General features: G+C 35.5%; 1 protein-coding gene and 1 long non-coding RNA gene across 4 annotated transcripts; both read left to right on the top strand.

The window, feature by feature from the left end:
* Positions 57–4,371, top strand: LOC18595882 (nuclear pore complex protein NUP50A). The gene is made up of 2 exons (XM_007024010.2): positions 57–309; positions 2,447–4,371. Exon 2 carries the CDS (start codon positions 2,502–2,504, stop codon positions 3,879–3,881), a length of 1,380 nt encoding a protein of 459 aa, XP_007024072.2. The 5' UTR covers positions 57–309; positions 2,447–2,501; the 3' UTR covers positions 3,882–4,371.
* On the top strand, positions 8,997–14,698 carry LOC108662374. Of its 3 annotated transcripts, XR_001928290.1 has the most exons (7): positions 8,997–10,703; positions 11,382–12,122; positions 12,223–12,375; positions 12,477–13,111; positions 13,208–13,694; positions 13,785–13,968; positions 14,079–14,698. It is a non-coding gene; the product is annotated as an uncharacterized LOC108662374 (long non-coding RNA). The 3 variants fall into 3 exon arrangements; XR_001928288.1 differs by having other exon boundaries at positions 13,208–13,968; XR_001928289.1 differs by having other exon boundaries at positions 13,208–13,968; positions 14,066–14,698.

Genomic DNA, 20,884 nt, shown 5'->3' with positions numbered 1-20,884 from the left:
TTTTGGTAAAAAATACAAAAACACATGAATTGCACGTGTGAAGAAACCATAAAAATTTCCATGCGGCAACTAGCGAGAAAGCCCTTTATCCCCGTCTCCCCGCAACCCCGTAGCAGAAATGAAAAAGCCAAACCCAAGGTCCCTTCCATATCCAAACCCCTCAACCTCAAAATTCCCAAAATAAAAAAATATTAAGACGAAAGATAAAATATAAATATTATATTGCAAACCCTTTTACTCTTTGGATCTCTCTCGTCTCTCTCTCACTACTAGGGTTTTGCGTCTGCTTTTGCTCTGTTCTGCTCTTATGTAAGTCCCATTCCATTCGCTCTTCTTTATTATCTAAATCTTAATCTCTTTATTTCTATTTGGCCTTTAATTCACAATTCTTCTTTTCTTTTCCTTTTTATGAATATCTTGCTAGATTTTCTCTTTTTCTGGCTTTAAAATTGAGGCACGCATATCTTTTTTAAGCGAATTTGTTAAGTTTCATGACATTCTTGAATACCCAGTTCGTAACAAACGTCAGATTCTTGTTTGTTTGCTGGAAAAGCGCACGAAAGTAGCGTGAATGAAGTTAATTCTTTAGTTCTGCTTTCTCTTTCCTTTGGCTCAAGAGGCCATTTTTATTTAAGGTATTGATGTTTAAAAATAAAAAATAAAATTAATTTCTTATTTGTAAGTTTATATCTCTTTTATGTTAAACCCTTTGTTCTGGGGTTTCACACAAAATGTTGGCTTTTTGCTCTTTCCACCCCCCCAAAATTCTTGTATTTAGATATGCTAAAGAAAAGGGGTTTTCCCCTGTTTCAGATAGGTTGGTTCTGTTATCGAAATGGCAATCATTTCTTGCTCTGTTTGTTTATTTATTTATTTTTTTTAAATCTTCTAGTATTCTGATAGTTGTGCTAGTTGGCCAACTTTTGCTTCTAAAGTTTAGCTTTCATTTTTTGACTCTCTCTTTTTGTATGCCCCTTTGATTATCATTTCATATGGAATTCTGTTCTGTTGCCTTTTCCATTCTAGTTTATATATATTCTTGGGTGCTTTTCAGATTACTTTTTTTTTCCTTTTTTTTTCTAGATATAAAATGGTTTTCAGAAAATGTAATTTGTAATTCTAAGCTGAAGAAGAACTAGAAAAATGCTTAGAAATTGTCATTTATAGTGGACATTGGCTAGATGATTACTTCTGTTCTTGGTTTTAATTTCTTCTCACTACATTCTTTTGAGAGAGTTAAAGAGTTATTGATCAATGATTGATGAACCAGAGTAAACTTTTGATTTTTTGTCCCATATGATTTTAGTTTTTTTTGTATGTATGTGAAGAAAGGGTATTTGTTCAAGATTTTATTAGGCGTTTTCCCTCTTTTAGATAAGTTGACGATTACTGCTACTTTCTTAAGAGATTCTTGTGCTGACAGTTTCAGTAGTCTGGTAATGGGGAAGAATGCAATTTGATACCATAATGGGATTCAAGTTACACCTAACTATGACTTGAGCTTAGCATCTCTCTCTCTTGGGGGGGGGTGTTGATTTATTTCCCCTTTGCATTCTCTAATTTGGAACCTTTGCGTTTTTGGGGTCAATTTTTTCCAATTAAATGTCATTGAGGGCTGCGTGGTGGCAACATCAGTCAGAGCCTGCTGCTATATGTGGAAATTAGCTCGTGAAATTGTCCTTTCTCACTGATGCAAAATTGATTGCATGTGATATGTGAAACAACAAATTTGTTCTATTAGGGCAAGTTGCCTGCAGGTTTTGGATTAAGTTGTATTGAGATAGTATTAGTTATACCCGAATCTGTGCTTGAAAGTTTTTCCCTGCAGGAAGGACTTCTTGGATTTCATTGTGTTAAATTTTTGTATGTTTATAAGTAATCATTTTGTTGAGTTAAAATAGTTGAAATTTAAATCATATGTATGTATGGGTTTACCCAATATGCGGTTCGTTTATTTTAATTATACTTTTGTTCATGTTCTGTACACAATGGTGCTTCATAGGTTTTATTATGATTGACATGGGGACTTTGGACACGTCTTGTTTCCTTGGAAATTAGCTTTTTCTATCCCAAACCTTTAACAGATCGATGCAGAGCCATATCACCAGTTGCCAGAAAAATTTACGTTTATGCGGACCTATGTTTGTGTTAATGTATTATTTATTATCGGACCATGCACTATGCATTGTTCCTAGATTTTAACGAGATTCTTATGGAAATCTGGGCATAAGTTCTGTCTGTTTATTGGTAAATATCCTTTGCGATTACATATTGGTGAGGAGTGTTAGCCTCTTGGGCATCTGTTTTACTGTTTATGTGCTAAGTTTTGCAGCTATTTCTCACTGTTCACTTATTATGGTTTGATGAAAAATTATAAGTTGGCAAAATTCATGTTAATTTGTCTTCTTATCATCTCATTGGATATATCTTTTCTAATGATCTGCAGACCCTAGTTTCCACAAAAACATCCTGAAGTTTCGGTTTCTTGGCTTATTACTGCAATGGGGGATGCAGAAAATGCCCTTCCACCTTCAAAGAAGAGGGCTGCTGGAAGAGAACTTTCCCGGGATAACCCTGGTCTTGATGATGACGAAGATTCTTCTGAACAAGAGACTGGAACTTTTAAGAGGGCTAGTGATGAAGTGTTGGCAAACAGAAGAATAGTTAAAGTTCGCAGAAATCAAACCACTTCAACTGCCTCATCCAATCCTTTTTCTGCGATTCGCTTGGTTCCCCCTATGGAACCAACCATTACTGCTGAGACCCCTAGTGCCACCCCTGAATCCACCACAACCACCACTGAGGTTACAGCTGAAGCACCAATTGTCAATGAGAAAGAAGTTTCAGAAGATGGGAAAGATGATGTTAACAAATCTGAACAGAATAAAGATGGAAATAATAAGCAGTCAGAGAAAAAAACAGATGAAACGGAGCCTGGGTCGGCAAAGAGTGAAGGTGAGAGTATTAAACAGTATAAAAATAAAGAGGATGAGCCAGTTTCTGATGCTGTTGCTGATACGGAAAGTGCTGAGGATAAGGGCAGTAATGTTGTAAATGAAGAAATTCAAAAGGGGGCCAATGATGAAAAACCGGCAGGAGGTGGTAAGCCTGAGGATGAAGATAAGAAAGATGAAAAAACTGCAAACGAAGATAACAAAGATAAGAGTAGTGAAAATGCAGATTCAACTGCAGAAGGTGCGTCGTTGAGTTCATTCCAACAGCTTTCAAGTAGCCAAAATGCTTTCACTGGACTTGCTGGCACCGGATTCTCTACGACTTCATTCTCCTTTGGGTCTACTCAAAAGGATGGTTCTACTAGTTCTGTTCCACTTTTTGGGCAGAAAAATGACCAGCCTACCTTTGGTTTTGGTCTTTCGACAAATGGAAACTCTTCCCTCTTCAACACATCAGGGACTTCAATTGTTTCTAAGAGTGAGGGCAGTGGTTTTCCAGCCATGCAGGAGGTTCCAGTTGAGACTGGAGAAGAGAATGAGAAAGTGGTATTCTTAGCTGATTCTGTGCTGTTTGAATTCATAGATGGGGGTTGGAAAGAGCGAGGGAAGGGAGAGCTTAAGGTGAATGTCTCTACAACTGGGACAGAAAGAGCCAGGCTACTCATGAGAGCTAAAGGAAATTACAGGTTGATTCTAAATGCAAGTCTTTACCCAGATATGAAGCTGACAAATATGGACAAGAAAGGTATCACTTTTGCCTGCATGAATTGTACCGGTGAAGAGAAGGAGGGGCTGTCCACATTTGCATTGAAGTTCAAGGATGCTTCCTTAGTCGAAGAGTTTCGTGCAGCTGTAATGGCACACAAAGGCAAGGCAGCTGCTGTTCTGAAGACACCAGAAAACTCTCCTAAAGCCTCAGAGGGTTGAAAGGTGTTTCGCTTAATGTGGTCTGTCCTGGACTTGCCAATTCCAGTTGTCCTTTTTCTTTGTGGAAGAAGGGTTCTTGCTTGGGTATGCTTAATCCTAAGCTCTTATATGTAGCAGAGTTAATAGAGTCCAATCCTTTTTGTTGTTAAATTGTGTAGCCTGCGGGAGAACGTTTCAGCTTGTTTTTTGTGTCAATCCTGGAATTAAACAACAGCATGATCTTCAAAGCTGTCAAGACATGCTATATTTGACTGTTATCACAGCTGTGCCCTTGGTCTGGGATTAAAATGTGGAATTGCTACGAGTCCTAAACTCTACCTTGATATCAGCTTTCGAGTCCAGAGAGTAGTGTTGTATCAGATATTATTCTACTGTAGTAGTACCAAAAATAGAGGTTTGTGGTACACTCCTGTTTGGGCAAAGGTTATAGGATATGGTGTCATCTCTAAAATAAATTCCCAATTTCCTTAATGAAGCTAGTTTTAAGATATTAGGATGTGTCTGCTATGATATGCACCATTATTATTATTATTATCATCCACTACATCAAGTGTCTCCTCGTTCTGCAGCTTATTCGGATTTTTTGCTTTCCAAATTCTGAAAACCTAAGAAGTAATGTTGATACATGTTAGAAAGAAAAACTTAAAAATTCACCAAAATAGAATTTAAATAAAAAAAATATATTTACTAAATAAATTAGATAAATAATAATATTAAAATAATATTATTTAATGTTTGCTAACAATATTATTTAATTCTATTATATCTTAATAATCATTTGAAAATTAGTATTTTAATTATATTAAATATTAATTTAAGTTAATATTAAATACTATAATTATATAAAACGTTGATTCATATTATTTAACATAATCACAATATCAATTAATTTTGTTTGAAAATTATATTACAAAATTTCATTAATTATTTTTAAATTTTATTATTTTAAATTATTTTATAAAAATATTAAATTATTTCATCTAACATAAAATAATTTTGTAAAAATTTGAAACATTATATTATAAAATTCTATTAATAAATAGTATTATGAATTTATTATTTTATACTAATTAATAGTTTAGATGAAAAAAATTAGCCAATATTGATTAATATTACAAAATCATTATATTGTTTATAAATTCTTAAATTATAAATAAATATAATATTATTATATTCTTAATTATTCATAATTAATAAGTTATTAAATCATCAAATATCTACTAATTATTAAATTATATTATATTAATATATGACATTAAACTATATAATATGAATATTATAAAATATAGACAAATTATAATTTTTAATTTATATTCACTATTTTTTATATTTTTCAAAAAAATTTCATATTCTAATGTAACTAATTGTTGATTTTGAAGTTTTTAATATTTAATTAAATGTTTTCCAATTTATTAGTATTTTATTTTAAATTTATATTATTTTAGATTAATTCATTATCTAATTAACTTTTATTATAACATTAATATTATTTTTTAAATTAGAACATTAAACCCACTTATGAACAGTGTCAAAGACGAAAACATTGTTCACGTAAACAATGAATGTAAGAAATTCTTGCTTCCCAAAATTTTAGAAATTTTGTTTTCGTTTATGAATTCTATTGTTATTTAAAAAAAAACTGAAAATGAAAATAGAAAATAGAAAACAAAAGGGAGGTCTAACTGCACCTTAGTTTCGTTTGATTGATATTTTTATTGTAAAATATATAAAAAAAGTGAAAGTAAAAAAAAAAATATAAAAAATATCAAACAAACACAATTTTAGATTTCATTTAATTGGTGATTATACCATTTGCTTTTTGTTTTTGGAAGCAAAAAGGTTAAAAATGCATTTTGATAACAAAAAAAAAAATTTTAAAGAGTTTAATAGAAAATGTATTTTTTTTCATATTATTTTTTATTTAGACTAATTATAGCATGATTAGAGTGACACTTATAATCATTAATCGATTTATTTTAAATCGATTATAACATTATTTTTTATAAGTAAAAAATATCATTTAAACTAAACATAATCTTAGAATCAAGAGTTTACACGCATACAGATTCATTTCTACAGATTTCATTTAAGGGCATGAAAACCTCACTTCTTTGGAGCCCAAGAATTTTGCCTGAAGTGGCTAATTTTTTTATTATTTAGTTTAAAAATATTAGTGTCCGTGAAATCATGTACACATAGTAGGAACTATATAATATAGCTCTCTTGATACCGTTATGAACGTAAGGTACGTACTTGCTCTTGTCCAAAGATATGTTAGTATTTTAATATACAATTTGTGGCCAACATTTAATTATTATTATAACAAAGAGGGAACTACATTTCACATAAGTCACTTCCCACTTGCTTGTTTATGGTGTAGTAATAGTTTTTTTATTAGAGTGTCGAATTTCATTATTGAGAATTTGTATTTAAGAAAGTCTTTCAAATGCAGACAACATGCATTTACGTCTTGAAGAACTTGAAACATTGGATGAGAAAAGGTTGAAAATACACAATGTCTAAACTGCTATCAAGCTTGATTATTCTAAAGCTTTCAACAAGAAAGTTAAACTATGATCATTTCAAGTTGGAGACTAAGTTCTTGTGATGAGAAGATCCATAAATATTTCATATCGTATTGACATCAAGCTTCTTTCAAAATGGGATGGGGAGTATGTTTTCCAAGAAGTTTACACTAACGATGTGTACAAAATTGTTGATTAAGTTGGAGTAAGGGTTAACCCAATCAATGGCAAGTTCTTAAAACGCTATTATGCTTAAAGATTAAATGCACATTAGTAAGAACCTAAACTACCCTTAAGAAAAACATCCCTCTAAGTTGAAAATCTTTAAAAAGACGACTTAAGTAAATACGTGATCAGCTTGGTCTCATTGTCAAGTTCAATCAACCAAAAAAAAAAAAGTGTTTTGGATTAAAGATGATTCAAATATTTGCAATGATGAAACTACCAAGTTGACAAGGATAATCAAGGAATAAATCAAGTTTGTATTTCTCTTGAAATTTCATGATTCAAGCCATCTAATTGCAAGCGAAGCAAATTGCTTTAGCTAGTTGAATTTCTTGGAAGCTTAATATGTGATCAACACAAAGGTCGAATGTAAAAGTGTTTCCAAATGTTGGTCTTAAAAACTCAAGGAAAATCGTTAGAGTGCCAAAGTGTCTTCCAACTCAATAATAATAGCCTTATTGTGTCGAACACGCACGTAGCTAAAGTAGATGATAGATACATAATCATGATGCGCATGATCAAGTGTCCTATTATCAATGATGATCTCATCTCTATTTATGAAAATAAGTTAACATTCCACATCAAATTTGCATGAATCAACTCAAGTGCTTCATGTTCACCAAAACATTTGACTTTGTAAATTTATTAAAAAGTAATTTATATATTAATATTTAAATATTACATAGAAAGATAAAAAAATTATTTTTATAATTTAAAATTTTATTAAAAAAGTCATAACTTAAACAAAATTCAAACTTTATATCAAATGAGTTATAAGTAGATGAATGATTGCTTGGTGACATATATTGAAAAAAATATATTTGATAATGTTTTGTCTTATGTTATGAATTTATATTTTTTTCAATTTAATATTAAATCTTCTAATTTATAAATTTTAATATATTCATATTTTTTAATTATAATACTATCCAAAAAAATTTCTAAATCCGATACGTGAAAACCCATGGAGTGAAGATTTCACCACTCTGCATATCGCAAATCTCCCATTATGCATCACAAATCAGTGGCTAACAACCATTTGTAACAATTTCTCACGAGTCATTGGGACTTATCTTCCTTTTAGACAGCCAAGGCGTGATAGAAAGTGTGGGTTCGCGCGATTCCATTTGATGGACGAGGCAAACATATTTATTCAGAAATTAAATGGAGAAAGATTTTTTTAGCATTGTCGTGCCCTTAGCTTGGCCAAGTGTCCCCGACCTAAGGCTGTTTGCAGGCCAAGAAGCTCAAATCTTAACCACCAAATCCCTAAAAACCATGAGCACAGCATACCCAGAACTCAGAGCAATCAGAACTGGGGATCTGCCCAAATCAATGAAAGAAACTAAGGTAAGTCTTATCTTCAAGCTCTTGTGGGGTCTCAATCGAAATCAGGTAATATGTTTGACCCACCTCAACCGCCTCCTCCTCCTCCCTTAAACTGCTCTGTTAAGTTTTGTTTGGGTCATATTGAAGTGGAAACCCTTCATTGGCTTGAGAGATGTGCTGTGAGATATTCAAAAAATTAGCAAGAACCAGATGATATTCTGAGAGGAATAAAAGGCTTTGACAAAATGGGTTATGATGTGGAGAAGCTTTCTTGTTTTTACTATATTATTTCTATTGAAATGACACGAAACTCATAGATAACAATTATCGTACATAATAAAAAATAAAAATTTTTAAGGTTACATGTCATATTGTTAAAAACTTAAAATTATTTTGGTAGTTTTAATATAAACAAAATTTAAAAAGAGTAACCTAGTCATGTGATATCGTAATCACGATGTCAAGTCCTCTTGAGTAGGAGAAGAGTCTTGTTTCTATTCAAGTCTGTGTACACCACAAAGGGAGGAAGAACTCAAGTTACCTAAGCGTTTGGCCTTCAATAGTTGCACACACAGCTACACTTGAACCTTCACATGAAAGGAGCTTTCTCAATTATGCCTTTGTGCTAGTAAGGTGGACAATAACTTGTCTTCTCCATACAATTATACTTCTCCTAGCTGAATCACAAAGTTAAAAAACTATTTTCAAAGTCACTCAAGGAAGTGTGAGATTAGAGTTTCTTATTAGTTTTCTGATGATTCAAAAACTTAATTTGTGTGTCTCACTTATTTTACGAGGAATAGTTGAAAAGTGATATTTATATTTAAGTTAATTAACTTCTTAAATTGTAAATAAGATCTCAATATTATGATCTTTTATAATATTGATCAAACATTTAATTAAATATTTTTAATTAAGTTATTGTAAATTAAAATTAAAATGATATTAAATTTACTTTATTTATTTACAATTAAGATTTTAATATTATAACTAATTATAATATTGACTTTATACTTAACTAATTTATTTTAATTAATTTTTTCAAAATAAAAAATGGATTATGGTGTGAAGAGGCTTTCTGGTTTTTATTATAGTATTTCCTTCCCTGATGATCAATCTTTTGCGCAAGCCAAAGCAAACAGTTGGGATTGGTTAGGTGAATGGTTTAATAATCTCAAACCATGGTCTTCTAATTTGGTGCCTCAAGAACGACGCTGTTGGTTGTCAATTACAGGGGTTCCGGTGCTCCCTTGGAATAATAGCACTTTTCATTGAATTGGAAGTCTTTGGGGTACGTTTCACACTCTCGGGGAGGAGTCATCAAAGTCTTGACTCTTTTGAACGAGCTACTATGCTCATTACAACAAAGCTAGCTGAGACAATTTAGAAAATATACAGTTAGCTGTGGGCAATCAGATTTTTAGTATTTATGTTTGTGAATTTTCCCCAGAATGTATTCTTGATTGCCCAGGTTGTATTCCTCCTCTAGAAGAGGATCCCCTATCTTCGGGTTCATCAACCTCCGATGATTGGTGTGAATTGGAGTGCCGCAGTAACCTTCTCTCAAGGACTATTGTGCAAACAGAGGATCACCAAGCACAGCAAAGACATCATGATCCGAATCCGGTGTTAGAAGAGGAACCATCCATTGAGCCTAATCCATCATCACCCTTGTCAGACACAGTGTGTTAAGGAACCGTTGGAAAACTGTTATTCTGAAGATAATGGTGTTTCTAAAACTCTACCAGAAATTTGCTAGAAAAGTTACGTTCTCAGAAGATATCTCGAGTGGTTAAGGGCGGAAGAATGGGCTCTAAAAGGTATGGGAAACAGAAAAAAAAGGGGATTATTAAACAGAACAAGAGAATTCTTCTCCATAACACTGAAAGTCCCTTTGCCAACTCTTCTCTCTCTGATGGGGATTTTAAGAATAGAGATGCAATAATTACAAGTGAAGCGAAAAAGTATTTGGGATTTGAGTAAACAATTGGGGTTTTATTCGCAAGATTCTGAACAAGAAGTTTTGGACAAATTGGAAAGGATGGAAAGGAACATTGCCTGTAGGAATCCTTAAATTCTCAATTCAGATGGTTTTCATTTCATTGAGATTCTTGATTCTGGGAACCTAATGTATATTCTTTTAGTCTCATCTTTTTTGGATTTCCATCTTTTGGAAAGCTTTCTTTGCTTGGGTTTAATAGCTGCTTTATGTCTATTTGGGGAGTCTCTTTCCGTTTCTTCATGCCGTTTCCCTCTTCATGGTTCACTGCTAATATTCGCGCTATCAAGTGTTGAGTTGTTTTCTTGAGCATTGATTTCCAGGCTAACTCTTGCTTGGATTTCATTTTGTGGGGCTTGTTGAATTTTTTGTTGAGTACTTTTCATGTATGGGCTCCATGCATAAGGCGTTTCTAAGAATAGGCCTTCCCATAATTTTAACTGTTTTTAGTCAAGAAAAATAAAATTTAGATAAAATTATCCTTAATGAATCCGACCCATTCGTTAAGGTCCGCGCGTCAACCCGAAACCTATTAACGGGTCAAGTGTGTTAATATGGTCCACAACTCAGTTCTCATGGACAGAGCGTACATCTATTCAGAAGCAATTTTGTCAAAAGCATTCCTCACTGGTTCAACTTTCGAGCATTTTCGCAGTGGTAGGAGCATTTTGAAGTGGTTATTATTCACATAAAGGGTTTTCACATATTGAGCAGTGAGAGGAAGTTGACATTACGCAGAGAAAGGTATAATATTTTTTTATTTTATTTTGAACCATGCAGAGCAATGGTTATGCTTCATGTTTAGGGTTTAGGTTTTTTAGCATAAACCTATACATATTGCTTGTTCATATTGATATTCTTGTTGTTTGAAATTGTCGAATGTAAACATAAAGGTGGTACTGTTGGTGTTGTTGGGGTGGAAAGGTGATCGGGTATGTGTGACTGGTTGATATGTATGCGTTATGACCCTTTGATAGGAATTGGGTTGAGGGTTTAGATATTGCGTGATTGAGGGTTTAGGTGAGTAATTGTTCTTAGCATTGCGTGACATGTTTAAAGATCATTGCGTGACTTGTTTATAGATCATTGCGTGATTTAATGTTAGTAATTGCGTGACTAATTGATAATTCATAACTGCATGAAATTTATGTGTATGAAATTGGGTTCATTCTGTATTATTTTGGGTGAATTGTAATGCTTTAATATGTATATGTTTATTTACTTAATAATCCATGCTCGACACTTGTATTAATTATTCTGTATCAGGATTGTCTAAAAACAGTTAAAATTATTGTGAGGGTTATTTTTTGAGTGAGCTCCTGAGGAGGGCTATTTGTCAGAAATTCCTCTTACTCTTTTGATAATATACAATGATGGTATTAAGGCGACTAAAATGGGAATGTTATCTGTTTAATGTTGCAGATGGCCAACACAGGAACAGAGCAGGATAATGTGGAGTCTTTGCTTTATGTGTCGAGGCATTAGTGGGGGTTCAATGTTGGCATTAACATCCACTGTAAGTGGTCACAACTGCACATGATACGTGAGATGCTGTGTAAAGTAAACGAGTTGTAAAACTTTAAGAGAACATGCTTCGGGCATATGATGGATGTCGAATCGGAGAAGAGTTTATTCTGCGCCAGTCTCATGCACAACCTAATGTTGCGCAGAATCAACGAACTTGATGCCATCGAGGGTAAGTTATGGTTTGCAATAGGGAAAACAAAGGCCCGATTTTTGAAGAGGGAGTTCTGTCTGGTGACAGGACTAAAGTTTGGTGCCCTGCCAACCCTTATTGTGAATCCCTATGAGGCCTTCCCTGGAGGAATTCGCCTATGATATTGGGGACTGGGGAACAAGGTGAAGATACAACAGGTTTTAGATACGTTCAAGGGAGGGCAGTTTCAACAAGAGGGAGACGAGACAAAGATGCCCCTCGTCTTGATCGCATTTAATGTTTTATTCGGTCAAGACTACAGATGATCAGTGATTCCATGGTTGTTGTCGCTAGTTGAGAACATCGACGAGTGGAATGCGTTCCCATGGGGCACATATGTTTAGAGTTTGACCGTCGATTATTTGATGTGGGGTTTCAAACCTCTTGCTGTGGGCGTACTAGAGAAGAAACGCTACCACCTCTACGGATTTATATGGGTGTTTCAGGTAGTGTGCCATACTTTAATGTTTATCATTATCATTATTCTTTTTGCATAAGAATTTATGAGGTGAGTAATCTAAAAAATGTTTCACAATTTATGTGCAGTTTTGGGCGTTGGAAGCAATTCTTGAAATCAGAAGCTTGTTTGGAAGGCAGCTCCAGTCTGGATAGCTTTGGCCAAGAATGCTGAAATGACATTGTGACTAGAGGCCTATAGGCTTCCACGCCAATATTGCAAGTTTAGAGAGAGAGGGCAAGGTGAGAAAAGAAACCATATTTTTTTCTTTTTATTAAATTTTATTTTTATTATCATAGGGTAGCGAGGGTTATACCTAATGGCAATGTATGTTTTGGTGCAGTTGTGTGCAGTGAGGACGTTGGAGCCAACTGTAGAAGAGATGTTGACCACATATTGGGCCGACATTGACTTCAATATCTTCGAGGGGCAACAATACGTTCCATTATGGAAGTTGGAGGGTTAATCAGAATTTGGTCCCCAATAAAAGAGGAAGATAATGGACCATAAAGGGAAAAGTACGATAAGATGAGTTGTTAAGCGGAGACGCACTGCGGACGAAGAGGTCTATTCCCAGTTTGCTGCTACTCGATCGCAAGTGCTGCTGAGGTGCCTGATTCTCCTCATGCAGCTTTTCATGCTGCTTCTCCTGCTGTTTCTCCTACTGCTGCTACTACTGTGACTCCTCACGTTGTTCCTCATCTTGCTTTTGCTGTTACCCCTCATCGTCAAGCGCACAACCCGTCGCTGCGTCCGTAAATGATTACGAGCATTAAGCGAGAGCTGCAACATATGCAAACACAGTGGAAGAAAGACCTACAGTCATTGTAGACAGATATGCAGATACAGATGCATGCAATGCAGTTGGAGATCCAACGGGTGATGTAGATGCAGATGCAGTCACTGTATCAGCATGTCCAGTAGTCACTGCAAGGGTTGGAGGATTGGATTGTTGATCGGCTGATCGACTGTTATGAGGTATGAGCTTTTATGTTTTTCATCGTGTGAGTTATAACATGTACGGTGTCATTGTATACACTATTCTAATGTGTTTGATTTTTTCAACCGTTTAAGGTTGATCGATGGGTGAAGAGGATGGTGCATGTGAGAAAGAGGGTAGAGGTATTGGGGTTGATCTTGACGATGTAGGTGGCATAAATCAGTCAATTGCATTTGCTCGAAGCTCACCTCCCATTGGCCCGATCGAACATCATCCTGTTCCTATCCTATCTCCACTAGAGGCAGCCCAGCATTCTCAGCGCACACCTTCTCATGAGGCTCCACCTCTTGCTGAGGTCGAAGAGGCACCTCATCTTGCGAGTAGTCGAACTATAACTACCCCACGTCCTGCTCTTGTCCCAACTCCACTAGAGGCCCCCCCGCATGGTGAGATCACACCTTTTTCTGAGGCTCCACCTCGACCTTAGGTCGAAAATTCATGTGTGAGCTTAGCCAACAAATACCTTCGAAGCCCATACGTTAACCCGCTATTAGTCCAACGCAAAGCAAAAGATGATTTGAAGGACAAATATGACTCTTTCATGAAAAACGAGCAAGCCAAGTAAAATGATAACAGTACACGATATTAGGGTTAACGGTTCTAGGGTATTTATTCCATATATCTTTTGACGTGGGTATTATAAATATGCAGGGTTAACATTCTGGGAATTGAAGGACAGAAGGGCCCTAATTTTTTTCGGTGATTGGAGACGCCGACTGAGTTGTTAGACAACCAACACATTGACCCATGCATCAGTGTGTTGTGTAAGCGGGCGCGCGAGCACCATCGACAACTCTACAAGCAGAGAATATGCATCATTGACATCAGCTTCTATGTAAGTATATTATACGTTAATGAGTTGTAATTATTCAAATGTATGGGGTGTGTATTAGTTAATTGCATCTAAATATTGTGCGTAACGTAATTGACAGCTAATTTTGCTAGGACTGACCTAAGGAATGAATCCTCCCCCGACCGATAAGACATTCCAGGTGAGTTAGGCGGTAATGCCAGACCATGTGCTTGAGTATGTGAGGGGTGGGAGTCCTCTGTGGGGTTTGCCATGGCATGAGGTTGACTTAATTCTCGTACCTTGCTATTTTGACGGCCACTAGGTGGTAGTCCACATCAACTTGGTGAGTTGGAGTATGATGTTAATGGACTCATCGTACAGTCGGGCAGAAGCAATGAAGTCAGGCTTGCGTGATAAGCAGATGAGTCCACTAACATCATTGTTTCCCATTATATGCCACAAGGCCGGGTACTTTGCCAGCTCACGTCGTCAAAAGCGACCTTTGACACGGATGAGATATAAGTTAAATGCAAAGACCCCGATACAGAAAGATTCGCACAGTTGCAAGGATTGGGTTATCGCCTCCTTGCAGTGGTTGATGTCTTCGGAGGGTCATACACTCAAGACAAACGCCATAGACGGCATTCGAAAAATATTTGCCCTTGAGATTTTTGCAAATAGCATCAATAGTGAAATTTTTTAATTTGTCTATTCTTTTTCAATATGTAAATAACATTGTTTTGTATCATATCCATATTATTCTTTCCTATTATTTGTTGTATCATTTACATTTTTTTCATTTTTTGTATCATTTAACAAAAAAGAAAAAGGGCAATAAGAACAACATTGTTTCTTTCTTATTCATATCTTAAAGTCTGTTAGTATTTTGCGCAATTTACATGCCACCGTTCATGAGTTTACATATGCCAACACCCCCATTTACTTTATAGCCTATATGAGATGTTGAATTACATTGCGTGACATAGGGTTGTAACCAGTTCATATTGATTTGCGTGAATGGTGGAGATGGAATGGTGTCACCAGTTGATATTGATTCGCATGAGTATTTGATATGGAATCACACAACTACTCAATTTTGAATCACGTGAGTAGTTAATATGGAATCGTGTGACTAATCGATTTGGAATGGAGTAACTATTAAATATGGAATCGCGTGAACCGTTAAAATTTAGAATCACGTGAGTATTTAATATTGACTCTCGTGAGTAGTAAATATGGACTGCCACTAGTAGTTATTATGGAATCGTGTGACTAGTTATTATGGAATCGCGCTACTAGTTGATATATTTAAAATCTATCGATAGATATTTCGAATGCTTGGAAGATGAAACGCCAGCTATCGATATATTTAAAATCTATTGATACATATTTTGAATGCTTGGAAGATGAAACAGTAGCTATCGATATATTTAAAATCTATCGATAGATATTTCGAATGCTTGTAAGATGAAAGGGCATCTATCGATATCTTTAAAATCTATCGATAGATATTTCGAATGGTTAGAAGATGAAATGGCAGCTATCGATATGTTTAAAATCTATTGATAGATATTTCGAATGCTTGGAAGATGAAATGGTATCTATCGATATATTTAAAAGCTATCGATAGATATTTCGAATGCTTGGAAGATGAAATGGCAGCTATCGATATATTTAAAATCTATCGATAGATATTTTGAATGCTTGGAAGATGAAACGGTATCTATTGATATATTTAGAATCTATCGATAGATATTTTGCTCATAGACCACCCATGTCGCTGCCTTGTTCTCACCACCGATGCCTCCAAAACCCTCTCACCCTCAAAACCTCTGAAGTTACTTGTCAATTTGTCAGACCCTAAGCTGTTTAAAGGGTTTCCTTGTCAAGTTTCACCCACAAACTCACAAATTAACCGAACTCATTTTCCCATTCTGTCGATTAAATCATTTACGTCATACTCTTTGACATCTCTATCGAATCATTTTGCCTCAAAACACCGGAAGCCTCCAAATTTGATATTGATTTGCGCGAGTATTTGATATGGAATCACGTGACTACTCAATTTTGAATCATGTGATTAGTTAATATGGAATCGCCTGACTAATCGATTTTGAATCGCGTGACTATTAAGTATGGAATTGCCTGAACCGTTAAGATTTAGAATCGCATGAGTATTTGATATTGATTCGCGTGAGTAGTAAATATGAAGTGGTGTTAGTATTTATTATGGAATCGTGTGATTAGTTATTATGGAATCGCGTTACTAGTTTATATTGAGTCGCGTCAGTAGTATCTATGGATTGGCGTTACCACTTGTTATGGAATCGCGTGACTAGTTGATATGAAATCACGTGACTAATTGATATGGAATCGCGTGACTAGTTGATATGGGATCGCGTGACTCATTTATCGTGTGTCATGTTCTTTGAAGAAGGGGGTAAGCCAATTATGGTGGACAATATCAAAATCAAACCATAACCCAACCCCAACCACCATCATAGCAAAATATCCAGTTGAATACCCTAAACCCTCGACTAGAAAGTACCTTAAACACATGAAAGTTAAAGCACATGTTGAGCGAATATAAAAATAAACAAATCAATAAACAATATACCACAAATTGTTTAGTATTACAACATTCCTAATCCAGTTAACCCACAACTCTTAAAACATGAATCTTCATCTGCTCCGCTTGACTCAGCCAGAACCAATGACAACTGACTTTCTTTTTCTCTGAGGTTCATATGGGAGAAACCCATCTCATGACTGTTTCTTTCGGCTGCGCTTCTGCAGCTCGAACAATTGTATCTTTTCTTTGCATTAGAAGATTCTCAACATTTTGTATCCTCAATTTCAATGTCTGCATTCTAGCAGTTTGGTTACTGAGTTTCTCATCAATCCTCACAAGCTTATTATACATCACATCATTGGAAACAGGATCTGGAATAACTCTAGATGGAGTATCATGGGCATGATGAACTGGGCGGCCTTCGACAGAGTTGAATTGCTCATCAACATTCAAGTCATATCCCCTTTTCATGAACCATCCAATAGAGAGATTACGAAGCCTGCCACTGGTTCAATCAGCTAGATACCCATTGCTTCATATCCCTTTCTTCTTAACTAGAGCCGATATGTGTTCCCGTATAGAAAGGTCGTCTCTTCCCCCAAGGTGTATGTTTTCCTTAAAGCTTTCCCAATCTACCACTTTCCCGCACGATATGATGGCATTCTCTATTACCTTATTCCTAGCAGCATGTGAGTTATCCCTAAATTGTGAGGTCGAGGACAGATCATTACCTGGTTCAATTGAAAAACCAATTAATGCGGTAGGCAGTTGAAGATCTAGTTTCCATTTCTTCCTTGATCGTAGGCTTGAGTATTCATCATCACCCATACTTTGGTCGCCATTGTCACTGACATTGGGTTTGCTTGAAGATGCGGCCATTGCTTAAGACAGTGCAGGACAGTTCAGCTTTAGTGGTTGAACTTACAACTAGACATAGGTTTAAGAGATTTTCATTTAATTATGGGCTAAGGTTTGGTATATTGCAAGGAATGTGATTTATGAGAATATCACTTTGCAACGTTTGGTATAACCAGGGGAATTGATGATTACAGGGAATGTCAATGTAATTGCTTAGAGGATTACATTGTAGTGTTTGGGAATATGACTTTGCAACATAGTTTGTAAATTGACAAAATTACTCTTATGTATAAGAAACCGTCTAAGTTGAATAAACTTATAATTTTGAATATAAAATATGACTTTTCAATATTAATACTCTAAAATAATAAATAATCACATTGAAATAAAAACATTATAGTTTTTTAAATATTTTTAAAACTTCTGAAATGTTTATCAAATTCATAAATACTTATTATTGCGTAAACTAAATAAAATTAAAAATACTAATGGTATTTTTTGAATTATGACCTGAGTAATATTCTCATATAAAAATATTATGCAATAATCATGTTGCAGTACCTTCTCTTCACCCTTAAACTAACTTTTGATAGTTTTGCATGAGTTGGATGCGATAGATATTTCGATTGGTTGGAAGATGAAACGGCAGCTATCGATATATTTAAAATCTATCGATAGATATTTCGAATGCTTGGAAGATGAAACGGTATCTATCGATAGATATTTCACTCATAGACCACCCATGCCGTTGCCTCGTTCTCAGCACCGATGCCTCCAAAACCCTCTCACCTTCAAAACCTTTGAAGTTACTTGTTAATTTGTCAGACCCTAAACTGTTTAAAGGGTTTCCCTGTCAAGTTTTGCCCACGAACTCACAAATTAACTGAACTCATTTTCTGATTCTGTCTATTATATCATTTACGTCACACTTTTTGACATCTCTACCGAATCATTTTACCTCAAAACACCAAAAGCCTCCAAATTTCTCATTTCCTAATTTGGAAAAATGAGTCTCAGAACTAAACGCACAAATGTGACTCAGAACAGTGGTTTAGGCGGCTCTGTTGGTGTGGAAACATCCTCAGCCTCAGTTGTTGGTTTTTTTTTGTAAAATTTTGCTCATCCATCGCATGCTGAGAGATTCAATGCCAATTTCGCCAAACACAAGGTAATGCCCTAACGTATAATTGACTTTGATTATTTAAAGTCTATAGATTTCCCATACCTTGCGAACTTTGAAAATTTAGGATGGACACATTATTTACAATTGAATAGGAAATACTATGAGAATTTGGTCCAAATTTTTTATTTCAATGCAACACAAAATTATACGGAGTCGGAAACAAGTCAACTAGTGAACCATGATGATACATTTGTCACCCACGTCATGGGACAACGGATCTTTGTTACTCGTGAGCTGATAGAACGAGTCTTTCACCTTACTTCCCTCAAAGAAGATCTCTACTGTGTCTTTGATAATGGGAACCTTCGATCGACGTTTGTCTACCCTCCACCAAATGAGAGAGGCAGTGCTAGTTGCACAAGGCTATGTTTCTTTGATCGAGTCTTGCACCTCATCATCACTCACATTATCCGTCCTCACGTCTTGAACTACTCGACTGTCACCACAGAGCACCTTTGGTTCTTATTTAACATCAAATTAAATCGCTGTATCGACCTTGCTAAATTCATCATAGATGACATGCTCCGGACCATTCAAGGTGGCATCAAAAGCTTGCTTTATGGCATGTGGATCAGTGAGATCATAGACTATTTCAAGGTTGACACCCGTTGTGATCCGCCCAAAAACCATGCTTTGTTCAATCCTATCAATGAGCATAGTATTAAAAAGCTAGGTTTTGAGTTCAGAAACAACAGTTGGGTTAGCAAGGGGGCAGCTGATAACGCAAAATTTGATGAGGAGGAGAATGAAGGAGAGCAAATTGCGTATCCTACAGGCCTGTCTACTGCTCAATCTAGTGCACCTATTTCCACCACATTCGATGTTGAGCAAGCTTTCACTAAACTCCTCTCATTTATGGAAACAATGGACTCAAGGCTGACTGCCCGTATGGAATTGTTAGAGGCGCAGAATCATGAGATGTTGCAGCGCCAAAAAGAATTCGAGGATCAATTTCGCTGTCAATTTCCTCCACCATCATGAATTCTCTCTGCATATGTCTGCTTTACTGAATTTTTGGACTGTTCAATTCCATGGCTACCTGTGCATCAGATTTTGGTTGTATTTACAAATATTTGTATCTTTGATGTATCGGGTACATTGAACTATTGCTGCTTACCATGCTTTTATGTGAGTTTATTTCGCTTGATTGACTGTCTTTTGTTTATCTTATGCCCTTTATGTTTTTTTTATTACAACGGTCCACATTAACAACAAGTTCCATACAAGCAAGTACCATAAAACCTTAAACCCTTGTACTCTAGCTATCCAAACAATGCTATCTAAACCCTTCTAGGCAAAAATATGAAGCAGGATGCGAAAATCAATCAGGTAAATATTATTAAATATTTTGTGCTTTAATTTAACTATTTACAAAGAAAAACAAATTATGAAGGTGTACAATGAATTTGATGATCCCACAAATGGGCTAAGTAATTGGAAGTGTCTACTTTGAAACATTCGTATCTAACAAACTTGAGCAAATCCTACAGCTTAAAAGAATCATGAAAATTCTACAAGAACCTGTACCAAAAAGAATTCATGCAAATTTCTCAGGTCTTCAAAGCAGAATAAAGTATCTAATTAACAACAATTTCTTGACTCATGCAGGTCGATGTCAACTGGACATGGGAAAAGTAACAACACAAAGAAATTGCTTCCAACTTGTGAGGCAATTGAAAACCTTTATTAACATAGAAATCAAGAGCAAATGTAAGAGAAATTTACCCAGACTGGTGCATTATCTTTCTGATTGACTGCATCAGTGGCGCAACATCTAAGAGAATATCTTGTTACTTAGAAGTAAAATATTGTGTTTTAGATTTGCTTGTCCCCTAATCACCCCACTCAGTTTGCTTTGTTGTACTTGTCACAGCTGCTGCAACATCTTCTGTTTTAGATTTACTTGTCCCTTAATCACGCCACTCATATGCTCCGCTATACTGGTCACAGTTGTTGCAATATCTTGTGTTTTAGATTTGCTTGTCCCCCAATCACCACTCATTTTGCTTCGTTGTACTGGTTACAGCTGCTGCAACATCTTGTGTTTTAGATTTGCTTCTCCCCCAATCACACCACTCAGTTTTCTTCATTGTACTGGTCAGAGTATCATCTCCAGACTCTGTCAAACTCAAGTTCAAATAGTATTATTCAATGCAAATATCAATGGCCAGTTCGAAACCATCCCTAACAACTAACGTTTGAAGGGCCACTATATTCAGGTATGACACCTATAACGTTATCAGAGTTTGTAGTCCGCATGGGACAGCGGTTTCGTGTGTGCCCAGGTTGTTTGTAAATTGCGCATGCCATGGGTTGTTGTCGTCGAGCTATTGGCTGAGCAGATG

Source organism: Theobroma cacao, chromosome 6 (genome assembly GCF_000208745.1).
Source record: "Theobroma cacao cultivar B97-61/B2 chromosome 6, Criollo_cocoa_genome_V2, whole genome shotgun sequence".
Taxonomy (NCBI): Eukaryota; Viridiplantae; Streptophyta; class Magnoliopsida; order Malvales; family Malvaceae; genus Theobroma; species Theobroma cacao.
This window is presented reverse-complemented; position numbering and strand designations above follow the sequence as displayed.